The following is a 22,956-nucleotide window of genomic DNA, read 5'->3' as shown; positions in this document are numbered from 1 at the left end:
AATTGAAACCTTTCAAACTCCCTAAACAAGTGGGGTGGGATTAACTACTTTAAGCAGTTTGGCTTGGATACTGATTTGCCCTTCCAGGAAGGAAAGGGTCTCCCTTGGTGGCTCCCACTGGTGGAAAGGAAAGAAGAGGGCATTATACACCTATTTCCTTCACAACCCAGTCCCCTATCACCACCTCTGTGATACTGTTCCAGACTATCTGCCAGACCTTCAATAGAAGATTGTCAGGGGAATAGAGAGTGGACAGAAATTATCCTGGCACATGTACAGCAACAGCAAAACTGTGCCAAGTTTTGTTCATAGGGCATTAGGATCCAAGCTGTTATATATGAAGTTTCCTAGTCATACCTATCATTTCATTGTCTGTTTTCAAAGTAGTTTTCAGTGCTGGCCATGTTTGTTATCCAAACAGCATTCAGAAAAGGTTTTGGCTCTCATTTTTATTTCATTTTTTAAATTTTATAGTTTTGTTAATGGTCCTTGAGTGGAACTCGACTCATGGTGGCCCTGTGAATGAGACATCTCCATGTCCTCAGCTGTTCTGCTTAGGTTCTAGAGGCTCAGGCCCGTGGCCCTCTTGAATGAATATCTGTCTGTTATACTACTATACTTTCTACTGCACTCCATCTTTCCTAGCTTTGGCACTTTACAGAGCTCCTAAAAAGGGCGCTTTGCCGGCGCCCGTGTTTGCTGCGCCAGGGAACCGCAGCGGACAAACCGCGTGATTCTCTGGCACAGCAAAAAAGAACCCGCAAAAAGCGGGTTCTTTTTGCGGCGCGGTTATGATGCCGCAAGGCGCCAATGGCGCACTTGCGGCGTCATTACCGTGCTGTGACGATGCTAAGCATCCACGACGTCAAAATGGTGGTGCCCATGTGTATAGGGTGCCGCCATTTTGACGTACCCAGTACATCCTAGGGGTGAGGCCTGATTGGACGCTGCGTCCTCAGCCAACCCCTAGGACGTACTGGGGGCGTGGCAAAGGCCCGTGTAGAATGGGCCTTTATTATCTTTTCAAGTGAGTCATGCCTTATAATGTGGCCAGAATCCAACAGCCTCAATTTAGTCATCTTGGCTTCCAAGGAGAGTTCAGGCCTGATCTTTTCTAGGACCCATTTGTTTGTCTTTTTGGCCATTCACAGTATCCTCAGCACTCTTCTCTAGCACCACATCTCAAATGAGTTAATTCTGTTTCTGTGAGCTTCTTTACTCTCACATTGATGCATGGTGATGAAAATACAATGGTTTGGATGATTCTAATGTTAGTGCTCATTTTTATATCTTTGCACCATAGAATCTAGTCTAGTTCATTCTTAGCTGTTCTTTCCAGTCCTAGTCTTCTAATTTCTTGACTTCAGCCTCCATTCTGATCAGTAATTGATCCAAGGTGTAGTAAATCTTTATTTCAATTTCCTCATCATCTAGATTGAATTTATGTAAATCCTCTTTCTTTCTTAATATTCAGTATTGGGCCTGCCTTATCACTTTCTTCTTTGATTTTTTATTAGTAACATCTAAGTCTTTATTGTTTTCTGCTAGTAGTATGATGTCATCTGCATAGGATTGTTGATATTCCTACCTTCAATCTTCACTCTTCCTTCCTCTGAGTCTACACTTGCTGTGTGTATAATATTTTCTGCATACAAGTTGAACAAATAAGGTGATAGGATGTCTAGCCCCCTTGTCTAATGAGTCTATTTCTCCATATTCTGTTCTAACAGCAGTCTCCTGGCCTGAGTACAGGTTATATGTCAGGACAATCAACACCTGTTTCTTTAAGATAAAACTGTAGTTTTTCATGATCTATACCAGTGGTTCCCAACCTGTGGGTCGGGACCCCTTTGGGGGTCGAACAACCCTTTCACAGGGGTCACCTAAGACCATCGGAAAACACATATTTGCATGTAGCAATGAAAATAATTTTATGGTTGGGAGTCACCACAACATGGGGAACTGTATTAAAGGGTCATGACATTAGGAAGGTTGAGAACCACTGATCTATACAGTCAGAGGCTTTTCTGTAGTCTATAAACCACATGCTGTTTTCCTCCTGAATCCCGGTGAACTCTATTATCCAGCATATTTTTGCAATGTGATCCTTAGTGCCTCTTCCATTAATGAACAAAATGGAATTCATTGAACCTTTGAAATTTCTTGCTCCATACATGATAGGAGTCTTTGGTGCAGATTTTTTAAGCATAATTTTGTTTGCATGGGATATTAGTTCAGTGATCCTGTAGTTATTGCAATCTTTTGTATCTCTTTTGGGGGGAGTGGGAATGCATATCATTTCCAAACTGTGGGCAATTGTTTTGTTTTCTATATTTGTTGGCAGATTTTAGTTAGCACTAAAATCGATTCCATCTCTGTAGATTGTAACAGCTCTATCCATATGCCATCTGTTCCTGGTGATTTAGTCTTTCCAGTTGCTTTGAGTGCAGATTTCACTTCACTTTCCAAAATTTGGGTTCATCTTAATATGATTTTTCTTCCTGTGAATTAGTTACATTTCTCTCCCAACTTTCCTCCATTGTACTCAAGGGGACACATATATCTCTTTCTTCTTCTCTCTGTCCTCTCAACAGATCTACAAGGTAGATGAGGTTGAGAGAGTGAGTGACTAACCTGAAGGTCACCCAGTGAATTTTACAGCTCAGCAATTGCTAGAACCTCAATCTCCCAAATATCAATTCTAGTAGTCACCTGGCAAGGTAGATACCTTTCTGATCGTGGCATCTACCCTGCCAGGTAACTATTATCCCATCTGGCTACATCCATTTTCTACATATAATCATAGGCTCACGGAATCATAGAGTTGGAAGAGACCGCAAGGGCCATCCAATCCAACCCCCTGTCATGCAGGAACTCACAATCAAAACATACTCAACAGATGGCCATCCTACCTCTGTTTGAAGACTTCCAAGGAGCCAGACTCCACCACTCTCTGAGGGAGTGTGTTCCACTGTCGAACAGCTCTCATTGTCAGGAAGTTCCTCCTAATGTTGAGGTGGAATCTCTTTTCCTGTGCTTGCATCCATTGTTCCGGGTCCTGTTTTTTGGAGCAGCAGAAAACAAGCTTGCTCCCTTCTCAATATGACATCCCTTCAAATGTTTAAACAGGGCTATCATATCACCTTTTAACCTTCTCTTCTCCAAGCTAAACATCCCCAGCTCCCTAAGTTGTTCCTCATAGGGCATGGTTTCCAGACCCTTCACCATTTTAGTCGCCCTCCTTTGGACACACTCCAGTTTCTCAACACCCTTTTTGAATTGTGGTGCCCAGAACTGGACACAGTATTCCAAGCAGAATAGATATGTTAGATGAACTTTTATAGTATGTTGCCACCTTGAAATGCTGCCTTTGCTAAGTCCTTCACAAAGTGAATGTTCAATAATTTTCTTACAAGGGCAAGCAATCCTTTATAGGGCTCCAAATATGAGATCTGAATTAATTTTTTTGTGGGAACCTAGGTACAGTTGGCCCTATCCACAGATTTTTTTTATTCTCGGATTCAAGCATTCACAGCTTGAAAATATTCTAAAAGAGCATAAATTCCAAATAGCAAACTTTAATTTTCCATTTTATACAGTATAAGAGACACCATTTTACTAAGTCATTGTATTTAATGAGACTTGAGCATCTACAGATTTTGTTATTCACAGGGGCTCCTGGAACCAAACCCGAGCAGATAACAAGGGCTCACTGTACTTTAAGGGAGTATGCAGTGCACAGATCTGAATTAAGACACACTTAATTTAATAGAAAAGGTTGTTAACCTCCTTCAAGTCAATCTCTACCCATGGCAACTCTGTGGATGAGACATCTCCAAGACTCCCTGTCCCTCACTGTTCTGCTTAGTTCCTGTAAATTCATACCCATGACCTTCTTAATAGAGTCAATCCATCTAGCATGCGACCTTCCTCTCTTTCTGCTTCTCTCCACCTTTCCTAGCACTATTGTTTTTTCCAATGAGTTGTGCCTTCCCATGATATGTCATGAAGTACGACAGCCTCAGTTTTCTCATCTTGGCTTCCAAGAACCTAAGAGGAAGCACAGAACAAGTTAAGTTTGTCTTTGATTTAAAAACTCATTGTGCCGTTCTTCACTTAAAATCTAATGCAAGTAATTTTGGGACACTTACATAAAATAATGGAGGGCCATTCTTGATTTTAGTATCCAGCTTCTTAAAATAGAAGAATGTTAAAAACATTTTGACTCTTGTCTTTTGAAAAGAACCAAAGCTGTCAACATTTTATGTTTTATGTATTATGAGATGACATGAACACACAAGGTAGAAGGCAATAGGAAAAGAAGATGACTCTATTACAGGTGGATAAACTCAATCAAGGACACCACAGCCCTGAGTTTGTAAGACCTGAGCAAATTACTAATTGAAATAATTGCTCTAATTAACTGGAAGGTATTAATCTTAGTACAGTCGACCCTCCATATTCATTGATTCTTTATCCATGGATTCAGCCATCCACGGCATGAAAATATTCCAAAAAGATATAAATTCCAAAACACAAACCATGATTTGGCTATTTTATCCTGGACATCATTTCACTACACCATTATATATAATGGGACTTGAGCATCCATGGATTTTGGTATCCATGAGGGGTCTTGGAATCAAACCCCAGCTGATACCAGGGGCCCACTGTGCTGCTACAGTGCAGAAAGTGATGCTTTATTTTGCTGTTTGTGAGTAAAGCAGCATTTCTAACTTCCTGGGATGAGAAATTTGTAACCAGAAATTGTATAGCCCTTCCATTCATTACTGGAAGAATGAATTTCTTCCTTTATTTGTATCTCCTAACCTAGTGTGCATGATATGAGCCACTTGTGGTTGAGGAGAAATAGTAAAATGCATTTTTTTTCCTTCTGTAACAGTGCTCCCCAGATTTTCCACATTTGCTTGAATGTAGTAGAAGGAAACTCATAAATAAGCCACCTTATGTATTGTTATAAGTCAACAGGAGACTTGAAGGGATACACATACACACATGTGTCTTTACTGTGAAAAAAAGTGGAAGTTAAGCTTTAAATGAATTTGAAAAAGAATGACTAGAGTCCAATAAGTTCATTAGAGACATAAAATGATTATTTTAGCAATATTTTATTTTATTTTTATTTTTTACCTTTCTCTTTCAATAGGCTAAAACTGGATTTGGCCTTAGTTTCAACAGCTAATACCTATAAATTTTATGGGAGTTTACAAATAGTCTATATATTGTGCTTATGAAAATAGTTTTTGTATTGCTTTGGATCTCTCAGTTGTACCCGTGCCTAATGGTGTTATCACTCCTGTCTTCTACACTAATAACAAGTACCTTCTACAAATGAAAGTATCCTCTTGATATATTTTTTAAAATTTATGAATAATTCCCCCATGCTAATAAGTGTATGCACAGGCACATATATCAAATTTCATTGTTCAGGGACTTTCATATAGATTAGTCTGATGACCCATACAACAGCCTGTAATTATTCTTCCACATTGGAGATTAGGGGCTAAAGCTAGAAGACAGATAGTTGGTTAAGGCCATCTCTATGGTTGTGGCAGAGAAAAGGAATATCTCTATTCATAAGCCTTCTTCAGTCATTACCTGAGCTCACTGAGTTGTAGATTGTGCAGGAGATGTGGCGAGGCAGCACATATAAGTTCCAGCCCAATACCCCTGCCCCCATTCCTGTTGGTGTTTGCACATTGAATAACAAAGCTTGAATGGATAGAATATCTTACAGCGCTTGTGACATTTGAAAGAATGATATACAGTGGGCTTTTGATACCCACTGAGGCTTAGATCCAGGACCACCACCATTCATGTGGATACCAAAATCTGTGGATGTTTAAGTCCCATTAATTTCAGTGGATAGTAGAATGATGACCATTAAATCATGGTTTGCTTTTTCTAATTTATGTATTTTTAAAATATTATCAAACTGTGGATGCTTAAATCTGTGGATAAATAATCCGTGATATCAAGGGCCAACTGTACCGGTGAAATGTAGACATGGACATATGTTTAGACATTTGGTCAGCTTTTATAGGAACCTATGGTTCATCAAGTTGTTTTTCTGTCTTTGTTATAAGGAGCACCTCTCCCCATATACACCTGCCTGAGGCTGGAGGGGCTTTATTCTGTGTCCCATAAATCAATGCATTGTGCTGTGGAAGGACGTGGGAGAGGTCTTCTGTGTTGTAGCACCTCAGTTATAGAATACCATCCCATTAGAGGTCCAGCTGGTACTAGTGTTGCTATTATTCCACTGCCTAGTGGCTTTGGGACCTGATTTGTTTTGCACAAATCAATATATGTTTATTGTTTTATATTATTTTAAACTGGTTTAACTGGTTTTTAATCTGGCTTCCTTTCACTGGTAAAATTGTTTAAAATGTTTTTAGTCATTTAAAATATTTTTATTGCATATATTAGTCAAGTTGATTTTGATTTTTTTTTAAAAAAAAGAATTTGTCTACTACTTGGAGATCTTTAGATAAAGGGCAAGGTATAAATAGAATGGGATAAGAATGATTAGTTTGGAGAAAAAGTCTTGGAGACAGGTAATCGTTTAAGACATTTTTGTTTTCAACCTATTTCAAAATTCCTTTCTTTCTTGGCACTCTTTTGATGAAAATCTTATTTATATTTTGCTGATTCCCAGCAACACTCGTTATAAGTATTTTCTGTAAAATACAAAACAAAAACTGACACATTATGTCTTGCACTGTATTTACAAAACTGGAATTCATGTCAAATCATGAAGTCAAATTAGCTGTCCTAAGTGGTTTCTAATCTGAAAGTAATTGTTTGTAGAATCTTGTGTTTGAAAATGTGGTTCTGGTGATGCTTGCTACTCTTTTAACTCTTCCCCAAGATTGATGGGTGTCTCTTATCTTGCCATTTAGTCTCCTGGTTTGGGAGATTCAAGCAGTGTTGGAATTACAAACACTTCTTGGCAGCTTTCTAGAGATGGATGACACAGTGCCCCAGCAACAGATTTCCATGCTTGTGTTAACTAATGAGTCTCTGTGAAGCTGTCAACTTGCAGCACTGTCATGATGGAGGGGATGGAAAGGTGAGACCTATTTGTTTAATTTAGATGTCTTCTTAAGGGCATTTGGCTATAAACTTAGTTATCTGCTAGTTAACTGAACCGGCAGGGGTTAAAGGTTTTTATGTGTGAGGGGTTTTTTTTTGGGGGGGGGGGGTTGGTTTCGTTTTTGTTTTTATAGAGTGATCCTGTTCAGTTGCTAGTGCAGGTACTATGTAGAGGCATTTATATTAAAATATATTTGATGTAGTGCTTTCAGAATTGGATATGACTCTGGAGACTAGAGTTCGAAGCCCACCAGATGACTTTGGACAAGTCACACACTCTCAGACTCAGGAAGGCAAACCCCCCTCTGAACAAATCTTGCCAAGAAAACCTTGTGATAGGCTCGATTTAGGGTTGTCATGTTGAAAATGACTTAAAGGCACAAATGGTGGTGGGGGTGGTGGACAACAACAACAACAATAGGAGGATGAGGAGGCAGCTCAGATTTTTCTTCAGATACTGATCCAATGGCATTAATTTTCTGTGTTGTAGCTGTTCCACTGCTTCATTTAATTATGGTCTTTGAGAAATGTATACATAAAAAGAATGGAAGAGGAGAAAAATGAGGACATCTGGCCTCTTCTTGCCAGAGGAACAAGGCCCTATGAATGGCTGCACCATCTTCCTCCCAAGAAGACCATCATAGCAAGGGGAAGACTTGTTATTAAGGAGAGAAAGAGCAGTTGCAGAGAGCTTGCTTCTCTTTTTGCTAGAAAATCAAATTGCTAGGTTATTTGCCCTGGGCCTATAGAAGCAAGAGGAAAAATTGTGACTTGTCTGTGGCCAAAAGAACAAAGAGCCAGTAGGTACGTAGATGCACCACTTTAATCCAAGGAAAAAACCTCCAAAAGAAAAGCAACCTAGTCCCTTCTAGAAATGCCTACCACAACCGACAATTACAACACTAATCTCCCTTCTCTACCTTCTTCTATCACTCCCTGTCCCTTGAAAGTTTTCTCATTTATTGTTTGTCAGCTTAACCACACAATATCTCTCTCTCTCTCTCAAATTATTTTTTTTAAAAGAAATGAAGTGCTTAGGGGTGGGAATGTGGGTGGTAAAGTAACCTTATAAGATAACCTAATAACCAACGTATACAGACAATTCTCTGGCCATTTAGTAGTAGTATGTACACAAAGCAAGCACTTCAATATATTGGAAACATTTTCTTATCTTCATCTGTGCTTAGATTATTAAATCAAATTCAGTAACAGACACACAACAGTTTTTACTTTTATGCACCTCTGATATCTGTGTTTGGAAAATAAGATTGCAGTCATTTTCTGCAAAGATTTAAAAATAATTAGAATCTTCTATTGGCTCCCTTTTAAATTGAAGATGAGTTATGTCTTTGATGTCAATTCCTTGGATTCTTCTTTTATATATAAAAAGAAAATGATTAACACACCATTGATAATGCTGCCACTTTTCAAGCATAATAGCTTCTCAGATTATAAGAAACTAAACAACTTTATTCTAAGGATTGCCATTGCCTGAGGAAGAAAATGTGAAAACATTTAGATCTTCTTTTGTAATAGAAATGGGGAAATCCCCATTCAGAATTGCACATCATACTTTTTCAATACCATCTGAAGAGTGGGAGAAAGTTGTTAAGATAATATAATCCATTCAACTATGGATGGCAGATGATAGTTTCCCTCAAGTTGCCATATGTTAAAAATGTGATTTGGAACTCTCCTAATGATATCAGCTATTAAATATTTTAAAGGGAGAGGCCTTGCAGTCTGCTTTTATTATTATTTTTAAGAGGTGGAGATTATTGTAAATCAAATTTATTTTTCCTGCTCCGTTTTGCTTTGGAACTGTTGGACCGTATTTCCGCTCTCTCCTTGCTTTGAGGTGCACTAAATATTAATAAATGCCAGTGTCGCTTTACACCTTGGTTTATGTTTCAAGCTTTTTATTGGTTGAATTACAGTAATCTCTAAGGGAGTGTGTAGCTTTTCATTACTTTGTTTTCAATAGTGAACATGTTGCTTGGCAGATAAACTGACTGAGTTAATGTTCAGTGCCTTGAATGAATACATTTAGAAAAATTAGATTTATAAAAATATGTTGGTCAATGCAAATCATTTTCATTCAGCCATGAATTTCATCCTAGACAGGTTCACAGTCTAATCTCAGCATACAGAAAATACATAATTTCTTCTAAATGTCTAACTTGATGACTGCTATTTTAGTTTGTTCAGGCACATGGAAATAAAATATTTTTTTAAATATCAGGTTAACCATTGTCAGGGTACTCCTTCTAATAATTGACTAGTAATTGAGAGCACAAAATATTTAAAGTAGTGGAGAATATGAATTCTGTGTAGATGTAACAAGAATACATTTGCATGTTAATATAGTTGAGTGCTTTGTGTTGATTGGTATTGTAGCATCTGACAGGAAATAAGCTGTGTTGAATTAATGTTCTCCATATTTTAATTACTCCAAGCTGATAAGACGGATGAACAATAATGGACCAAATCTTGAAGTGGAATATATGAAAAATGTAATTTAATAGTGTAATCCAGTGAATATGTACTTGGATGTTAGCCCCTTGAGTTCAATAGGACTTCCAGGAAGTTGCATATAAGACTGCAACTGCAGTCTGGTCCTTTAAAACGAAAGTGCTATGCTAACTTGACATTGGGAACAGATTTGATAATTTAGAGTAAAGAAAAGAAAAGTTATTGAGAAATATTGCATTATGATGTAGGGGTATAAACTATACAGCGTTGGAATCAGAGATGTGTTTTTGTGGCGGTGGTGTGCCCAAAGTTTTTTTCCGAATTATGGGGACCCTAAGGTGACTCTATCACTGGGTTTTCTTGGCAAGATTTGTTAAGAGGGAAGCCTTTGCAGCTGAGAGAGTACAGCTGACAGAGAGAGATTTGCCCAATGTCACCCAGTGGGTTTCCATGGTCAAGTTGTCTTGAGGGTTTTTCCCCCTCGTTTTAGTCTTTTAGAAGGCTGAGTAAAAAAAAATCAATATTGAAAAGTTAAAAATACCTTATCTTAACTTCTGCATCAGCATGAAGTATCATGAAATCTTCCTCTCCCCAAGTTATTTGGGGTCCATTAAAACAAGACTGTTTCATCATACTTCTGTGTTTAATTCTTCAGCATGTTTAGCTCACTATTGTATGGTGTCAGTAGGTGCAATACATCTGTGTGACAATCCTCTTTGAATAATTGACTCATTAAAATGTAACTGATCAACATGTAAAATCACTTCCTCTCAACCAAGGAGCATACAGTGTGGGGGTGGGGGGTATATCCCACTCACTTCCATGCCATCATTCTCTGAAGATGCCAGGCACAGATGCTGGCAAAATGTCAGGAATAAACTCTTCCAGAATATGGCCACATAGCCCGGAAAACCCACAAAAAACCCCCTATGGATGCCAGCTGTGAAAGCCTTCAGTTTCAAATTGACCCATCCTCTGCATGTTTCAGAAAATATAAATTGTTTTTCCTTGTTTCTCATTTGCAGTCCTCCATAAGGCAGCTCTTACCTATCATTGTTTAGATTTGGGTAAAGGTATGTACATACCCTGTTGAGAGACTGCAAGAGTGACCTCTCCAAGAGTAACAGTTGTTGCCACAGAGGAGCTAAAAAGTAGTATTAAATGTGACGTATGTTTTGGACAGTGCCTGTTTCTTTCTTGTCATAAGCATTAGTGGAAAGACCCTGTTGAATTCCAACCATAGCACTTTGACATTTCTGAGTTGTTGAAGCAATCATCAACTTGTCTGTCTTCCTTATGGCTTGATATGGCTGTGATCATTGCAAGATGCTACTATGTGCTGAAAGCTCTGCCGCAGAGAATTTTCAACAGAAGTGGTCTCACTTGATTGTATCTGCTTTTTGACACTTCCAGTGAAGTACTTTGGAAGGAAATTTTCTCCAAAGGATCTGTATCTTGCTGTGTTGCAAAGATGAAAAATAATGCCATCTATACACAATTGCTTTAATTTATACAGTCAGGTGGGTTTTGATTAAAGTAATCAGATAGGTTTAGATCGCAGATGTCTCTTCTGTGTGCCATGTTTGTTTCATAGTAAATTTGGGACTATGGTTTATTTTGTTCTAAATATGTTCTGTACACCTTATAAATAAACCATACATGTGAGAGTTTCACAGGAATCTATTTCCCTGCAACAGGAAGAAATGCATATTAATTGGGCTCCCTCTCTACTGTCTCTTACTTCATGTAGATCAGGGGTAGGCAACCTGCGGCCCGCGGGCCGGATGCGGCCCGGCGAGGCCTTGGGACCGGCCCCAGACCGGTCCTGCCGCTGATTGCCGCCGGGGCCTTTGGCCTCTCACGCGCAGGGGCAATTGTCTATAGAAGCCTCAGAAACATGCATATATATTAACATTTTTTTAAAAATCAGCAAATTTTTTCGCATGTCCTCCACTTTTTAAAAAAAGTATCCACCATTTGAAAATTTTGTCCTACATTTGTCCCGGTTTATTTATTTATTTAAATTTTTTAAAAAAAATATTTAATTTTTATTTTTTGGCTTCGGCCCCCCAGTTGTCTGAGGGACAGCAACCCGGCTCAAAAAGGTTGCCTACCCCTGATGTAGATGGTGTTGTTTGGTACTGATGTGTAATGTATATTGTTGTCCATTACTGCAGATGTTATAGAACTGAATTAATGTCTTTGAATGTAGACATGATGCCTTGATTGTCTGATAATTTGACATTTAAGTCTAATAAAGAAATATTGACAGACTATGTGACCGGTTTAGGTGCTAGGAATTTCAAGTTTCTACTGCTTCTGATCTTACTATTGGCAAAATAGCAGCATGTATTGAACTTGAGTTTTATAAAAGCTGAGACTACAGTGAATACCATTATGTTTCTGGGACAGAAAAAGTGTTAATTAAAACCTTTGACTTTTTCTGTTCTCTCACATAGGAGCATTTCCTTCTGAACAGACAACATCAACACTTTTTGTAGCTCAGGATGAGACTAGTGACTTTTAATCAAGTTTGAGTTACTATAAGGATCCATGTGGCATTGTATTACAGTGTAGCATGGTTTAGACATATGCCATTTTTTTAAAAAAAATTGACATTGATTTGAAGTAGAAAATTTGTAAATAGAAAATGAAATTCACGAGACAAGTCATTTTTGAGTTGCCTGAAAGATTCCAAAAGAACAGCTTCTAATCCCATTTGTTCTGCTTAATATTCCTATCTTCAGTACAGGCAGGTGTTGTGTTCAAAAGGCCTCCCCCTCACCCTACCCCTGAAAGCTGTAAAGTGTTTCCTTTGTTGAAATTGTGTGGGATGCTTTTAGACTTGCTCTGGCTCTGTTCTCTCTCTGATAGAGAGAATTCACTAACAGAGTCTCACAGTACTGTTTTGTTGTTTCTAGAACAATGCAACTATACTGTCTTTCCAAAAACACCATTCAGTTCCACTTCCCACCTGATCATCTCCTTAGCAGTCAAGTAGCATTCATGGTCATTGTGCATGCTCAGCCCTCATTTAATGTTTAAAACTCCCAAAACAGTTCAATGAGGGCTGAGCTTGCACAAAGTGGTTTTTTCCCCTTTAAAAATAGAATATCCGTTTTTGTCCTCCTTTTGTGTGTGGACTGGTCAATTTTGGCTACATGAACAATGACATTTGCAGCTCAAACACTGGAAACAAATGAAGTCGCTTCATGTCAAAAGACATGAAGTCAATCCAAAGATTCTGGTTTTACATTGTATCCTTATTACTTTAATGCCGTGCCTTTTCCCCACTGCAGGAACCAAGGTGGCTTACACCTGGAATTAAAATGAAATACAATAAGTTATAGCATTAGAGCAATTAGAAATATGTGAAATAATTGGTAAAACCATCACATTAAAATTGTTTAACAAAACTGTAAAGCATGACAAGTGCATGCATTAAAATGTATACATTTAAATAAATATATTATGCACTTATATTTTAGTAGGTATTATGAAATGCTTTCAGCAGGAATACTGAAGGCACTTGACATAACTCGATTTTAGATACTGTAATTTCTAGAGATAAAGTATTTCAGCAAAGATTCTCACCAACACTACCAACACCCTTCTTGGGTTTTATTCTATTTTCAACAAGAACTGTTACTGCATTTTATTAAATAATGGATATTGCTTGCATTGTAACTAAAGCACTTACTAGGACACATTGTAGAGTAAGCCAGAAGTCAAGAATAAGAAGTATGGACCTTTTGCCCTATAGATTTAACTACTTGGAACAGAATAATAGCCAATTGTATATAACAGTACAAACAGTGTACCAAAGACATAATTTGAATGACCTTGGGTTGTTCTAAATGCGGCTGCCAGCACCCCTATGAATTTGTATTATCACTAGTTTGCGCCTAGTATGTTCTGGTAACAAATTTCCAAGGACAACCACCAACTATATCCTCCTTTCTCCTCTCTGAGCAGTTTCATTTTTTAAATATAGAACACACTTTCATATAATGGAAAAACCTGTGTGCGTCTTATTATAAGGTTCAAAACTACATGGTGTTCATGTTCATTCTGTGTATACGTTATAGCAGCCACAGTTAGCACCTCTGTATGCACTGATAAAATACATGTTGTATACAGAAATCACCCACAACATTCTGCTATACATTTTATATACAGGAGCCACACACAGATTTTTCTTTTTCTGGCTTTCCTACCCTTCCCTGTAGGTTGCCTGCCTCCACATTTAATCTTGTGCCTGGTTGCCAATTGGTTAGCAGAATTGACTTAGATCTCAAGTCAAAATCAAAATTAAAGAGGCAGCGTAAAACTATCAAATGAATTTTCCTAGTTCTTTTGCTTCTAAAGCTGCCTGATACAGAAATTGAACTTGTTATTATTATCTTTTTGATAAAGACATTCTTGTGGCTGTTTTGCAGCAAGTTAATGATAAGAAAAGTGATTAAAGCACCAGCTTTTTAAAGGCACCAAAATATTTTTTTTGTTCAAGCCGTAGTAAACAAGAACTATTACATGTCATTTAGTTCTTCAACAGATTCTTCAAAACATGTATCCATTGCATGCACACTTTTCAATAACTATTTCTTTTTCCTCTTTCCCATCTGGTTTCTTTTCCTCCTCCTTTCTTCCTCGTATTTTCTGTCATTTGTTTTATTTTATAGACATATATCACTTTTCCTCAAGAACATTTTGAAGTGTCAAGAGACCTGAATACTATTGGTAGTCCTAACTAGAGTAGACTATTGAATCAGCTGTTGAAAGGTGAGCCAATACAGTACTTACTGTAGATCTTATTTTTTCCAACAGTTCTGCTCTAGTAGAAGCTACCCAAATAGAATTCAGACTTTATAACTGGAGAAAGTTGGTGTGACCCACCTTAGGGTGCAGTGTAACATAACTTGGACTGTGACCCATCAGTTGACAGTTACTAAACTAGATGGCGTTTTACCCGTTATCTAAATCTAATTGACATCAGACATCAGTTTTGTGTCTGCATGCTGAAATTTCACATTTTCAAACACTTTTAATACCTTGGTAAACACAACAAGTGAAGGCCAGTGCAAAGAAAACTGATGAGAAACATATGATTCTTCATAACACTAAACAGTAATATGACAGCTGATCTCACACTTCTAGGACCACAGAATGTAATTACTTTGCCATTTTGATGAAAGATATGTAAAGGGAATGATCTGTAACAGAAATCAACCACAACGTCCTATTTAATGTGGTTTTTTTAACATCATATTTTAAATATTTACCTCTCCTGATTTAAAATGTTATTTATGGTCTCCAGATCACTGCCAAGTTATGTCACTTGATGGTGTTCTGTTGCTGTACGTTTAACCCTGCGCCTGTCCTCCCGGTGTCTAGATTGCCAAAAATGTAGAGAAGACAATATTCTGCTTTAGCCAAATGAAGTGATGCATTCAGACTTCCTGAGGAAATGGCCTCTTGAGCTGCTAAAATATTTATTTATCCAGGTTTCATCTTACTGAATTTGTTGTTAGCTAAAACAAGCGAAACTCTACAGGCTATAATGAGATAATCTAAAACTGGTCTTAACCCCCTGCCTGGATCTGCAGATTGAATGGTATTTGAAATACATTTTTAAAGGGAAATGAGATTTTTTTTCCCCCTTGAACATCTGGGGAGAAATATGGAAAGTTTGAAAACTGGTGTCTTGCTGATGTATTTGCATCTAAAGTGGTCGTGTTAACTGTTTTTCTTTGACACTTTATAACACAGTATACTTAATATATTTATATGTTTAAAGGATCATAAAATGGCAGTACTCTGTGTGTGTGTGTGTGTGTGTATGTGACAAGTAACAAAAGTACAGTTAATACATTCATGTAAACCTCTCTCCCGCCCACTTCTGCTTCAGGTTCTGTACTCATCTAGAGAAAATGTAACAATCGTTTTAAATGATCCCAAGGAATATATTGTGGTAAATCCCTGTACTGGGCATTTACGTTAACCAGCTGTATTGTGACATGCAGTATGTCACATTTCTTAAATATGTAATATAAATTTCATGAATATTTTTTTTTATTTTTAAAAACAAGGAAGCTGTTCTTTTCACCAGCCCACACCTAAACCCATTGATACCCCAGTAGCAAAGCAAGCTTTACTAGCTACAGTCAGCCCATCATATCAGTGAGCTAGCCATCCACAAATTGGAGCATCCATGGATGGCCCCATCCCATTATTGTCAATGGCATTGTATGCATGCAGTTGCATGCATATCACACATCCATTGTCAATCATCGGGCTGGAGGTCCCACACATTTTATATCCACAGGAAGTGGAGAAGATTGGAACCAAACTTCCACAGATATGGAGGGCCAACTGAACTTGTCTGTTCTTCCATGTTCAACTCGATCCTTTGTGCATCTGTATGGCTGAGTAAATATGAGATTCCTTTTGTTGTGCCCTAGCCAGTATGGATCCTAGAAGCTGTTTTTCTACTATTATGTATGTTCACTTTATTACTCTCCTTACAGGAACATAGCCAGGATTTTAGGAAGGGGGTGTCCAGACTAAGTGCCACCATTATAATGGGGCTTGGGCGCGGCGGCACAGCCGCACACACCATTCATTTTTCTAATGGAAGGGGAGTCCGGACCCCAAGAACCCCCCCCCCTTGGCTACGTCCCTGCTCCTTCTATGGCCTCATAGGTTGTTTAGCTGCTGCCCCAACATCCTGTCAGAGATATCAGACTAACAAATGTGTTTACAAAATCTAGGAAAAACTAAAGGATGAAATCAATGAAGACATCCTTATTACTAAAGTCTAAATTAATGACTACATGTCTAAATAAAGGTCTTTTAAAAATGGAACTGTAGAGAGGAGGAGAGTAGAGGTTGGGTTGAGCAGGCGAGAGAGGGGCGTGAGGACCCAGGAAGGGAAAAGGGACCAGGAAGAAGTCAGCTGGAAACAGGGAGGCAATCAAGGGCGGTCTCGGAGTAGAGAGGAGGGGCCCCGGGGAGCCCAATAAGAATTAAGGGAGAGGCGCAAGGAGGGAGGAGAGAGAGCAGAAGATTGGGACGTGAGGAGGACTTCAGGAGAGGGAGAGAGAAGGAGAAGCCGGAGTTCAGGGAAGGCCGCCGGGCCCAGAGAGACCCCTCACTGGGAGGAAGAGTCCGGGTTGGCCCCGTTTTGGCTACCCACCCGGCCTGTCCTAGGCGGGAGGTTGAAGGAGGCGCCCAGCCGTGGAACCCGGAAGTGAGTTGGAGGCGAGAAGGGCTTAGAGCGGGGGAAGAGCCTTGGTGGGTTGTACAGGAGAGCCGCTGTAGAGGAGGAGGGATGTCTGGAACCCCGGAGGATAGAGGACGGGAGAGCCTCGCAAGAGACTATCGACCCCCGCGTCCCCGAACATTGTGAAGGGGAGTACGTCCGCCTAGGACCAACGAGAAAGAAGAGAGCCTCACCTTCCCAGTGAAGTAACTGGGTCAGGAAGATTGTGCAAGGCCAGACGCCGAGAGGGCGAAGACTCCTCGCGGCCCCAGTGAAGTAACTGGACCGGAGAGTTGGGTGCATATGTGACTGGTGGAGGGAGAAATAAAGTGGTGTTTGACCTTATTGACCAGCCATTCCCAGCCTCTGTGTTTGTTTGAAAGGGACATTACAGGAGCATGGAGCAAGTCCCAGGGGCGGCGCCAGCGGGCCAGGGGACCACGCCCACAGGAACATTTTCTCTTTCACAAATATTACTTAATAACATTCAGTACAGTGTATGGTATGATGAGACATGATGCAAATACCTTGCTGAAGCTAAGCATGTGTGCGTCTGGGCAGTGCCTGAGTGGGAAACTGCGTACAGACCCTGTGTGAAGCCTTATGTGCCATGACAGAAGAAGAAAAAGAGTGTGTGGATATAATAAATGGGATAAAAGTCATATACAGTGGGATCTTGGTATCTGCAGGGGATCTATTCTGGACACAACCCCCATGGATACCAAAATCTGCAGGGCCTCAAGTTCCATTGTTCTCAATTGCAGCACTGCCATTAGGGACAGCATGACTTCAGGTGAAGTACCATTGTGCCTAATGGTGGCACAGCCGCGTGCACAACTTGCCACTCAATGCAACGGGGGCTTGCTGTCCATGGATGCTTAAATCCACAGATGGCAAGTCCATGGATAATGAGTCCCCACTGTACACAGTGAAATAGTATGAACCTCCGCATCATGATAAGTGTACTTTTTCAAGTAAATCTGAAAACAATATAGACTACATAAGTAACAGATATTAAAAACTAGGAAAATTTCACCTTCATGTCTGCTAGCATTGTCTAGGTTGTTGGTTTAATAATCTTCATTACTTACGCAGAATACATAGCTGTTTTTCTTTATAGAACAAAAGTGGTTATTACTAGTGGTAATAACCATTTATTGGATCTAATAGATGCATGAACATTAGCAGCTCAGTGTAACCAGTGCAGCCAATGTTGTCCTCTTGTAGGCCCCTAAAATCTGTTTTAGGAGTAGGGGTGTTGACAGAACTTGAGGAAACTCACAAGGCTGAGGCGCATACATTACAGTATATTGGTCCATATAGCTTAACGTTCATGGACAATATTTGTTGATCTTCACAACAGTGGCTTGCAGAATAAAATAGAAAGCCTATTCCCAGAAGTACTGCAGGTGTGCCTGAAGAACTACAGTTCTTTCTTCACTGAAAGTTGGGGCAAGCAACAGCCTGGAGTCAGCAAGGAGAGTACAAGGTCACAACCCATGTTGGGAAGTCTATGATCCTACACGCAATTCACTACAGATAAAATTGAAGTTTATAAATTGTGATAGTGAATAAGCAACTGCTGCAGTGCTGAGTAGGAGAGAAGGCAGATTCCTAACACCCATTGCAAGCAGCTTTCCCATATTGCCTATGGCTGTTTGAATTTGCCTCATAAAACTCAGGACTGTATGACAAATATGGCAAAACTGTGCATTGGTTACTTTGAAAGTGAAAGCCAGGAAGGAAGAAGTCATTTAAGCAGGCTCCCTCTTTTATGTTATTTGATTATTCTTTCTAAGTCTTTTTAGTTAAACTATATGAATGTTTGATCATCTGTGCTCTTCATTTTAGTAACCATAAATAAACTTTATGGATAATATGATTTACAAATTGCTAAAATTGTAAAATATTCTACTAAAGCAGCATTCATAGTAATTAATGGACTTGATATGATAATCTGTATAATGCATTTCTTGGGTTGCTGTTCTATATACTTTAAATATGCTAGGTTATCTATTGGCCTCATTTTTCTGGGATGGGGCTAAAAGGGGAGCCTCCTTTCTGAACAACAGATGCTACATTGTACACAGCTGCAGTGTGATTAGGGAATGGCTTAAAATCAAGTTGGAAAAATCCTGCACCACCAAAGCCCTGCTGGTACAAGATCTCTCAGCTAGCTATCAGACAAGCCCCACTTGCCATTGCACTCTTGTCCAGGTGGGATCCCCATTTCCCTGTTGTTCTTTGCTACACATTTTAAAAGTAAGATATTGTGCATGTGGGAGGGGGAGGAAGATATCCGTAAGCAATAGTTAAAAGCATGGCAGGAACTGTACTCTTTGCACCATTCAGCAGCTGCCTACTGTAAAAGCAGGTTCTTTCTTTACCACATTTCAGACTTTGGAAGGTTTGACTCTTTCCCCTTGTTTTGTGCCTTCTGTTACCAAAGTGGATCACAAGGTTACACTAGTAACTTACGTGACATATTTGATTCCGTAGAAGGTTTTAATACCTTGGTGAAATTAATTCCTAACTTCAGATGTGGAGTGTTTCAAGTTGACTTGAGTTCCTCTATTACATAAGAACACATGACTTCTTCCTGAACTACTGTCAGTACATTCTCTTGAATGGAGTTGCAGCAGCATTTGTCAGAACTGATTGATTCTGGGCCATGGACTTCAAAAAGATGGTTAATAAAAAATACTGTTTACAGCATTCATCTTTAAAACTAGGCATATATGATTAGCAACCATTGTTTAGAGTTTTTTAAAAATGCTAACAAAATGAAATAGGTTGTTGCTTTTATACTGTGTACACATTTAGAAAGCACCTGCCAGACTTGTCAAAAATAGAACTTGAAAGGGAGGCTTTTACTTCAAATGACTGACTGTAGTGAGCTTGTTTAAATTATTTTTGTCCTACAGGTAGTCCCCTTCCCCCTTTAAGGAAATGCCAAAAGTTTTAAACTAGACTTTCAAAGTGAACATAAAATGCAGTTTGCTGTTTCAGTTGCACTTTGGAATCTTCTCAAATGAAGACCAAAGCACCTGCAAAAACAGTCAATCTGTTCTGCAGTTCAGACTGTCTCTGGCATCTCTTAAAGTCATCTTTATTCTCTCTCTCTTTTCTGTTCCATAGTTCTTTGAGGTTCCATTTGACTCAAATATGAACAGGACAAAAACCAGACCCCTGGTGCGAGGACAGATCAGGTAAGGCTGCAAACACCTACTCTCTACAGTGAGTAATGAATCACATTGCTCTTTTTATATACCCCCAAGTCTTCTTCTTTTTCTTGTGTTTAGATAAGCAAATATGCCAGCCTAGAAAGAAGAAAAGCACTAGGGGTAGGGGACTCTCTCTCTCTCTCTCTCTCTCTCTCTCTCTGTGTGTGTGTGTGTGTGTGTACAGACACACACATTCTAATGAGTCTGAAAGTTTATAGTCCACATGGAAAACATACTGTCTTGCCCCCTCATCAAGATCAGTACAAGATTCTCAATAGACATAGAAATTAAGCTTTATACTTTAAAATCTGAACACATGCCATAGAAGTAAGCAGCATATCTTCCCTAGATCTTGAAAATAATTACAGGTCTTTTTAAATAATTCCTAAAGGAGCAACAAAAATGTCTAAAATCTGAAAAGATCCATTTTAGCCTTCTCTCCTAGATTCCAAAAGGTGATGGGAGAGATGGAACCTATGGGTTTTGAGATACCTTGAAGGCATTTGCCATTTTTCCATCCTTATCACTCCTCCGTATGGCGTATTAGTGACTGCAAAGGGTTTACTGTTCATTAAAGATCTAAAGGTCTGGGGGTGGGGACCAGAAATGTTGGGGGAGGAACTTTGGGGGGTGTATTTTAAAGCTGTGGATGGTTAATTACTGCACATGACTAAATATTTGCCAAAAAAATCCAAAACAGATATAACAGTAAGAAAACACTGCATGGATTTAATTGTTTGTATCCTTTGTATGATTGGTTTATTCTCTTTCAGATAACAGTGTGTTTCCTTGATAAATAATAATAATAATATTTTTAACAAACAAATGTTAGTTTTCATTCATGGTGAACAAACTGAAATTTTACTTTGAAGATCAGACCTTTACAAAATTGTAAATTCATGTGCTGCTTTCTAATGACTTTTTTTAAAAAGTGAAATAAAATAAGGAACTTTTTTTTACTTGCCTTTACCAATGCCAGTTGAAACGTCTGAGAGCGTAATTCATTTACAGTATTATTGTCTCTAAAATGTTTAATTTCAAGAAATAGATATATATTGGGCTAAATGAAGTGTTCCACTGCCAGACTTTTATTTCCTCTCCTACTTCCTGTAGTCATAGTGCCACTTGAAAACCAGGCCTGGAAAGTCTTACAGGTCTCCAAAACTGGTTTGGGGTGTTGCAGTGGAGATGGGATTTATCCATTACATGGTTGCACTAGATTTCATTTTGTTCCAAGCCATCCACCTTTGGCTCCCTACTGAACCCTACCTAGTAACTGGAGAGCCGGTTAAAGACAGGGGAGGACGGGGGAAGAGTTGGACAAGCTCCCGCTAGTCCCTCCCATGCCTCGACTAGGCATCCCAGGCGTCAGAGGGGAGGTGGGCGAGGCTCACCTTATTTGTGAATTTTCCATATTCACAGAGGTCCTGTTCCCCCTAACCCCTGCAAATCCAGAGGGACAGCTGTATTTCTGCCCCATTTCTCAATCCTAATACAGTGGGGCCTCCGCATACGTGGACTTTTTATAAGCGGCTTTGAGCGTACATGCTCAAGCCGCTGGGCGCGCGCGGGGCAAAAGGGGTGGCGCGTCCCATTCAGTTGAATGGGCGCGTGCGCCCATTGCGCCCCACGCGCCCGTTGCGCCCCGCGCACCTCCGCGCTGCCGTGCATGAGCCCCATTGTTTACAATGGGGCTTGAGCATAGGCGGAAATCGCCATACGCGGCGGGATCCGGAACGGATCCCCGTGTATGGCGAGGTTCCACTGTATAGGTAACTAATGGTTCTATGAAATGTTTGCATGTTTTTGTAATTCTGAAACATCTTCTGGTGTTAGACAGTGGATCTTTCAAATCCACTGGGGTTTTGTTCCAGGACCCCCACCCCCCGGGGGTACCCAAATCCATGGATGCTCAAGTCCCATTAAATACAATGGCAAAGTAAAATGGTGTCTCTTATATAAAATAGCAAAATCACCAATATAATATTATTTTCTTTTAAACATTTCTGCAAAAAATTACCATTCAGTTATGCATTTTGTGGCATAATAATGCATACATTTCCTAGTGATATTACTTTTTGAGCAAAATAGAAACACACTTTTGTTGACACAGCAAGTTTACTTACTTTTGTAAATCTTTTTCTATCACTTCTAGACAAAGGATAACATAATATTGTAACTTGTTAGGTGGTTAAACCATTACAATGTCTGCACCATAACAGTTTCAGAATCTTGTATGTTCAGGTGAGGATAACTTAGCAATATGACAGGCAGATAGTGGAAACAATAGGGGTTGGAAGCGGCACTTTGATTTGTCCTACTTTTTTCTTTGAAGAATGTGTATTCTTGCTGCTATCTTGTTTTGTCTGTTCTTCACATTATTGGTATTGCAGTTGGACACAAGCACAATCATGTTAGGTGTAGTGGCACAGAATTGGTTTTAATTCTATGTAAACCACTTTGATCTTTTGGAGAAGTGGTATATAAATAAAAATATTATTATTATTATTATTATTATTATTATTATTATTATACTGAGAGTTAATAACTTGTGTATTATAATGGAAATGGCAAGGACATTAAAGAGAATTCACATGCTACAAAATATGCAGCATTCAGAGGCTGACAGATAAATGGGGACTGGTTTTATCAAAACAGTAGTGTATGTGTGAGGGGCAGATTCTAGGAGGGAAGGCTCAGTTTTACCTCCACTTAAAGACTCAGATCAAATTCTGTATACTAACATTCAGGGAAAAGTTATGTCATATCACTGTCACCTTTTAGTTTGCCAGTGCAAACTCTAAAGAAAACCTCAGGTCATGATTTGGGCACAGTAAGTGTGCTGCTGCATTCATGTTGTCTCAAGAGTGCAGTGGTTTACCC

The 22,956-nt window shown here is 39.2% G+C and overlaps 1 protein-coding gene across 6 annotated transcripts in view; it reads left to right on the top strand.

Annotated features, from left to right (window-relative positions):
• The window catches only part of LOC149322085 (protoheme IX farnesyltransferase, mitochondrial-like), a 157,300-nt gene that overhangs the window by 71,228 nt on the left and 63,116 nt on the right, over positions 1-22,956 (top strand). For all 6 annotated transcript variants that reach the window (XR_016282070.1, XR_016282069.1, XM_089534274.1 and 3 more), the window contains exon 5: positions 19,988-20,058. Coding sequence is in view for 4 of the 6 variants with exons in the window: in XM_089534274.1 (XP_089390400.1) it covers positions 19,988-20,058 (71 nt within the window). In the remaining 2 variants the exon portion in view is untranslated. The remainder of the gene's footprint in view (positions 1-19,987; positions 20,059-22,956) is intronic.

The sequence above is a fragment of the Sceloporus occidentalis genome, unplaced genomic scaffold, assembly GCF_023333645.1.
Source record: "Sceloporus occidentalis isolate IW3139 unplaced genomic scaffold, rSceOcc1.0.p SCAF_1, whole genome shotgun sequence".
Classification (NCBI taxonomy): Eukaryota; Metazoa; Chordata; class Lepidosauria; order Squamata; family Phrynosomatidae; genus Sceloporus; species Sceloporus occidentalis.
The sequence above is the reverse complement of the archived record's forward strand: the minus strand, read 5'-3'. Positions and strand labels throughout refer to the sequence as shown.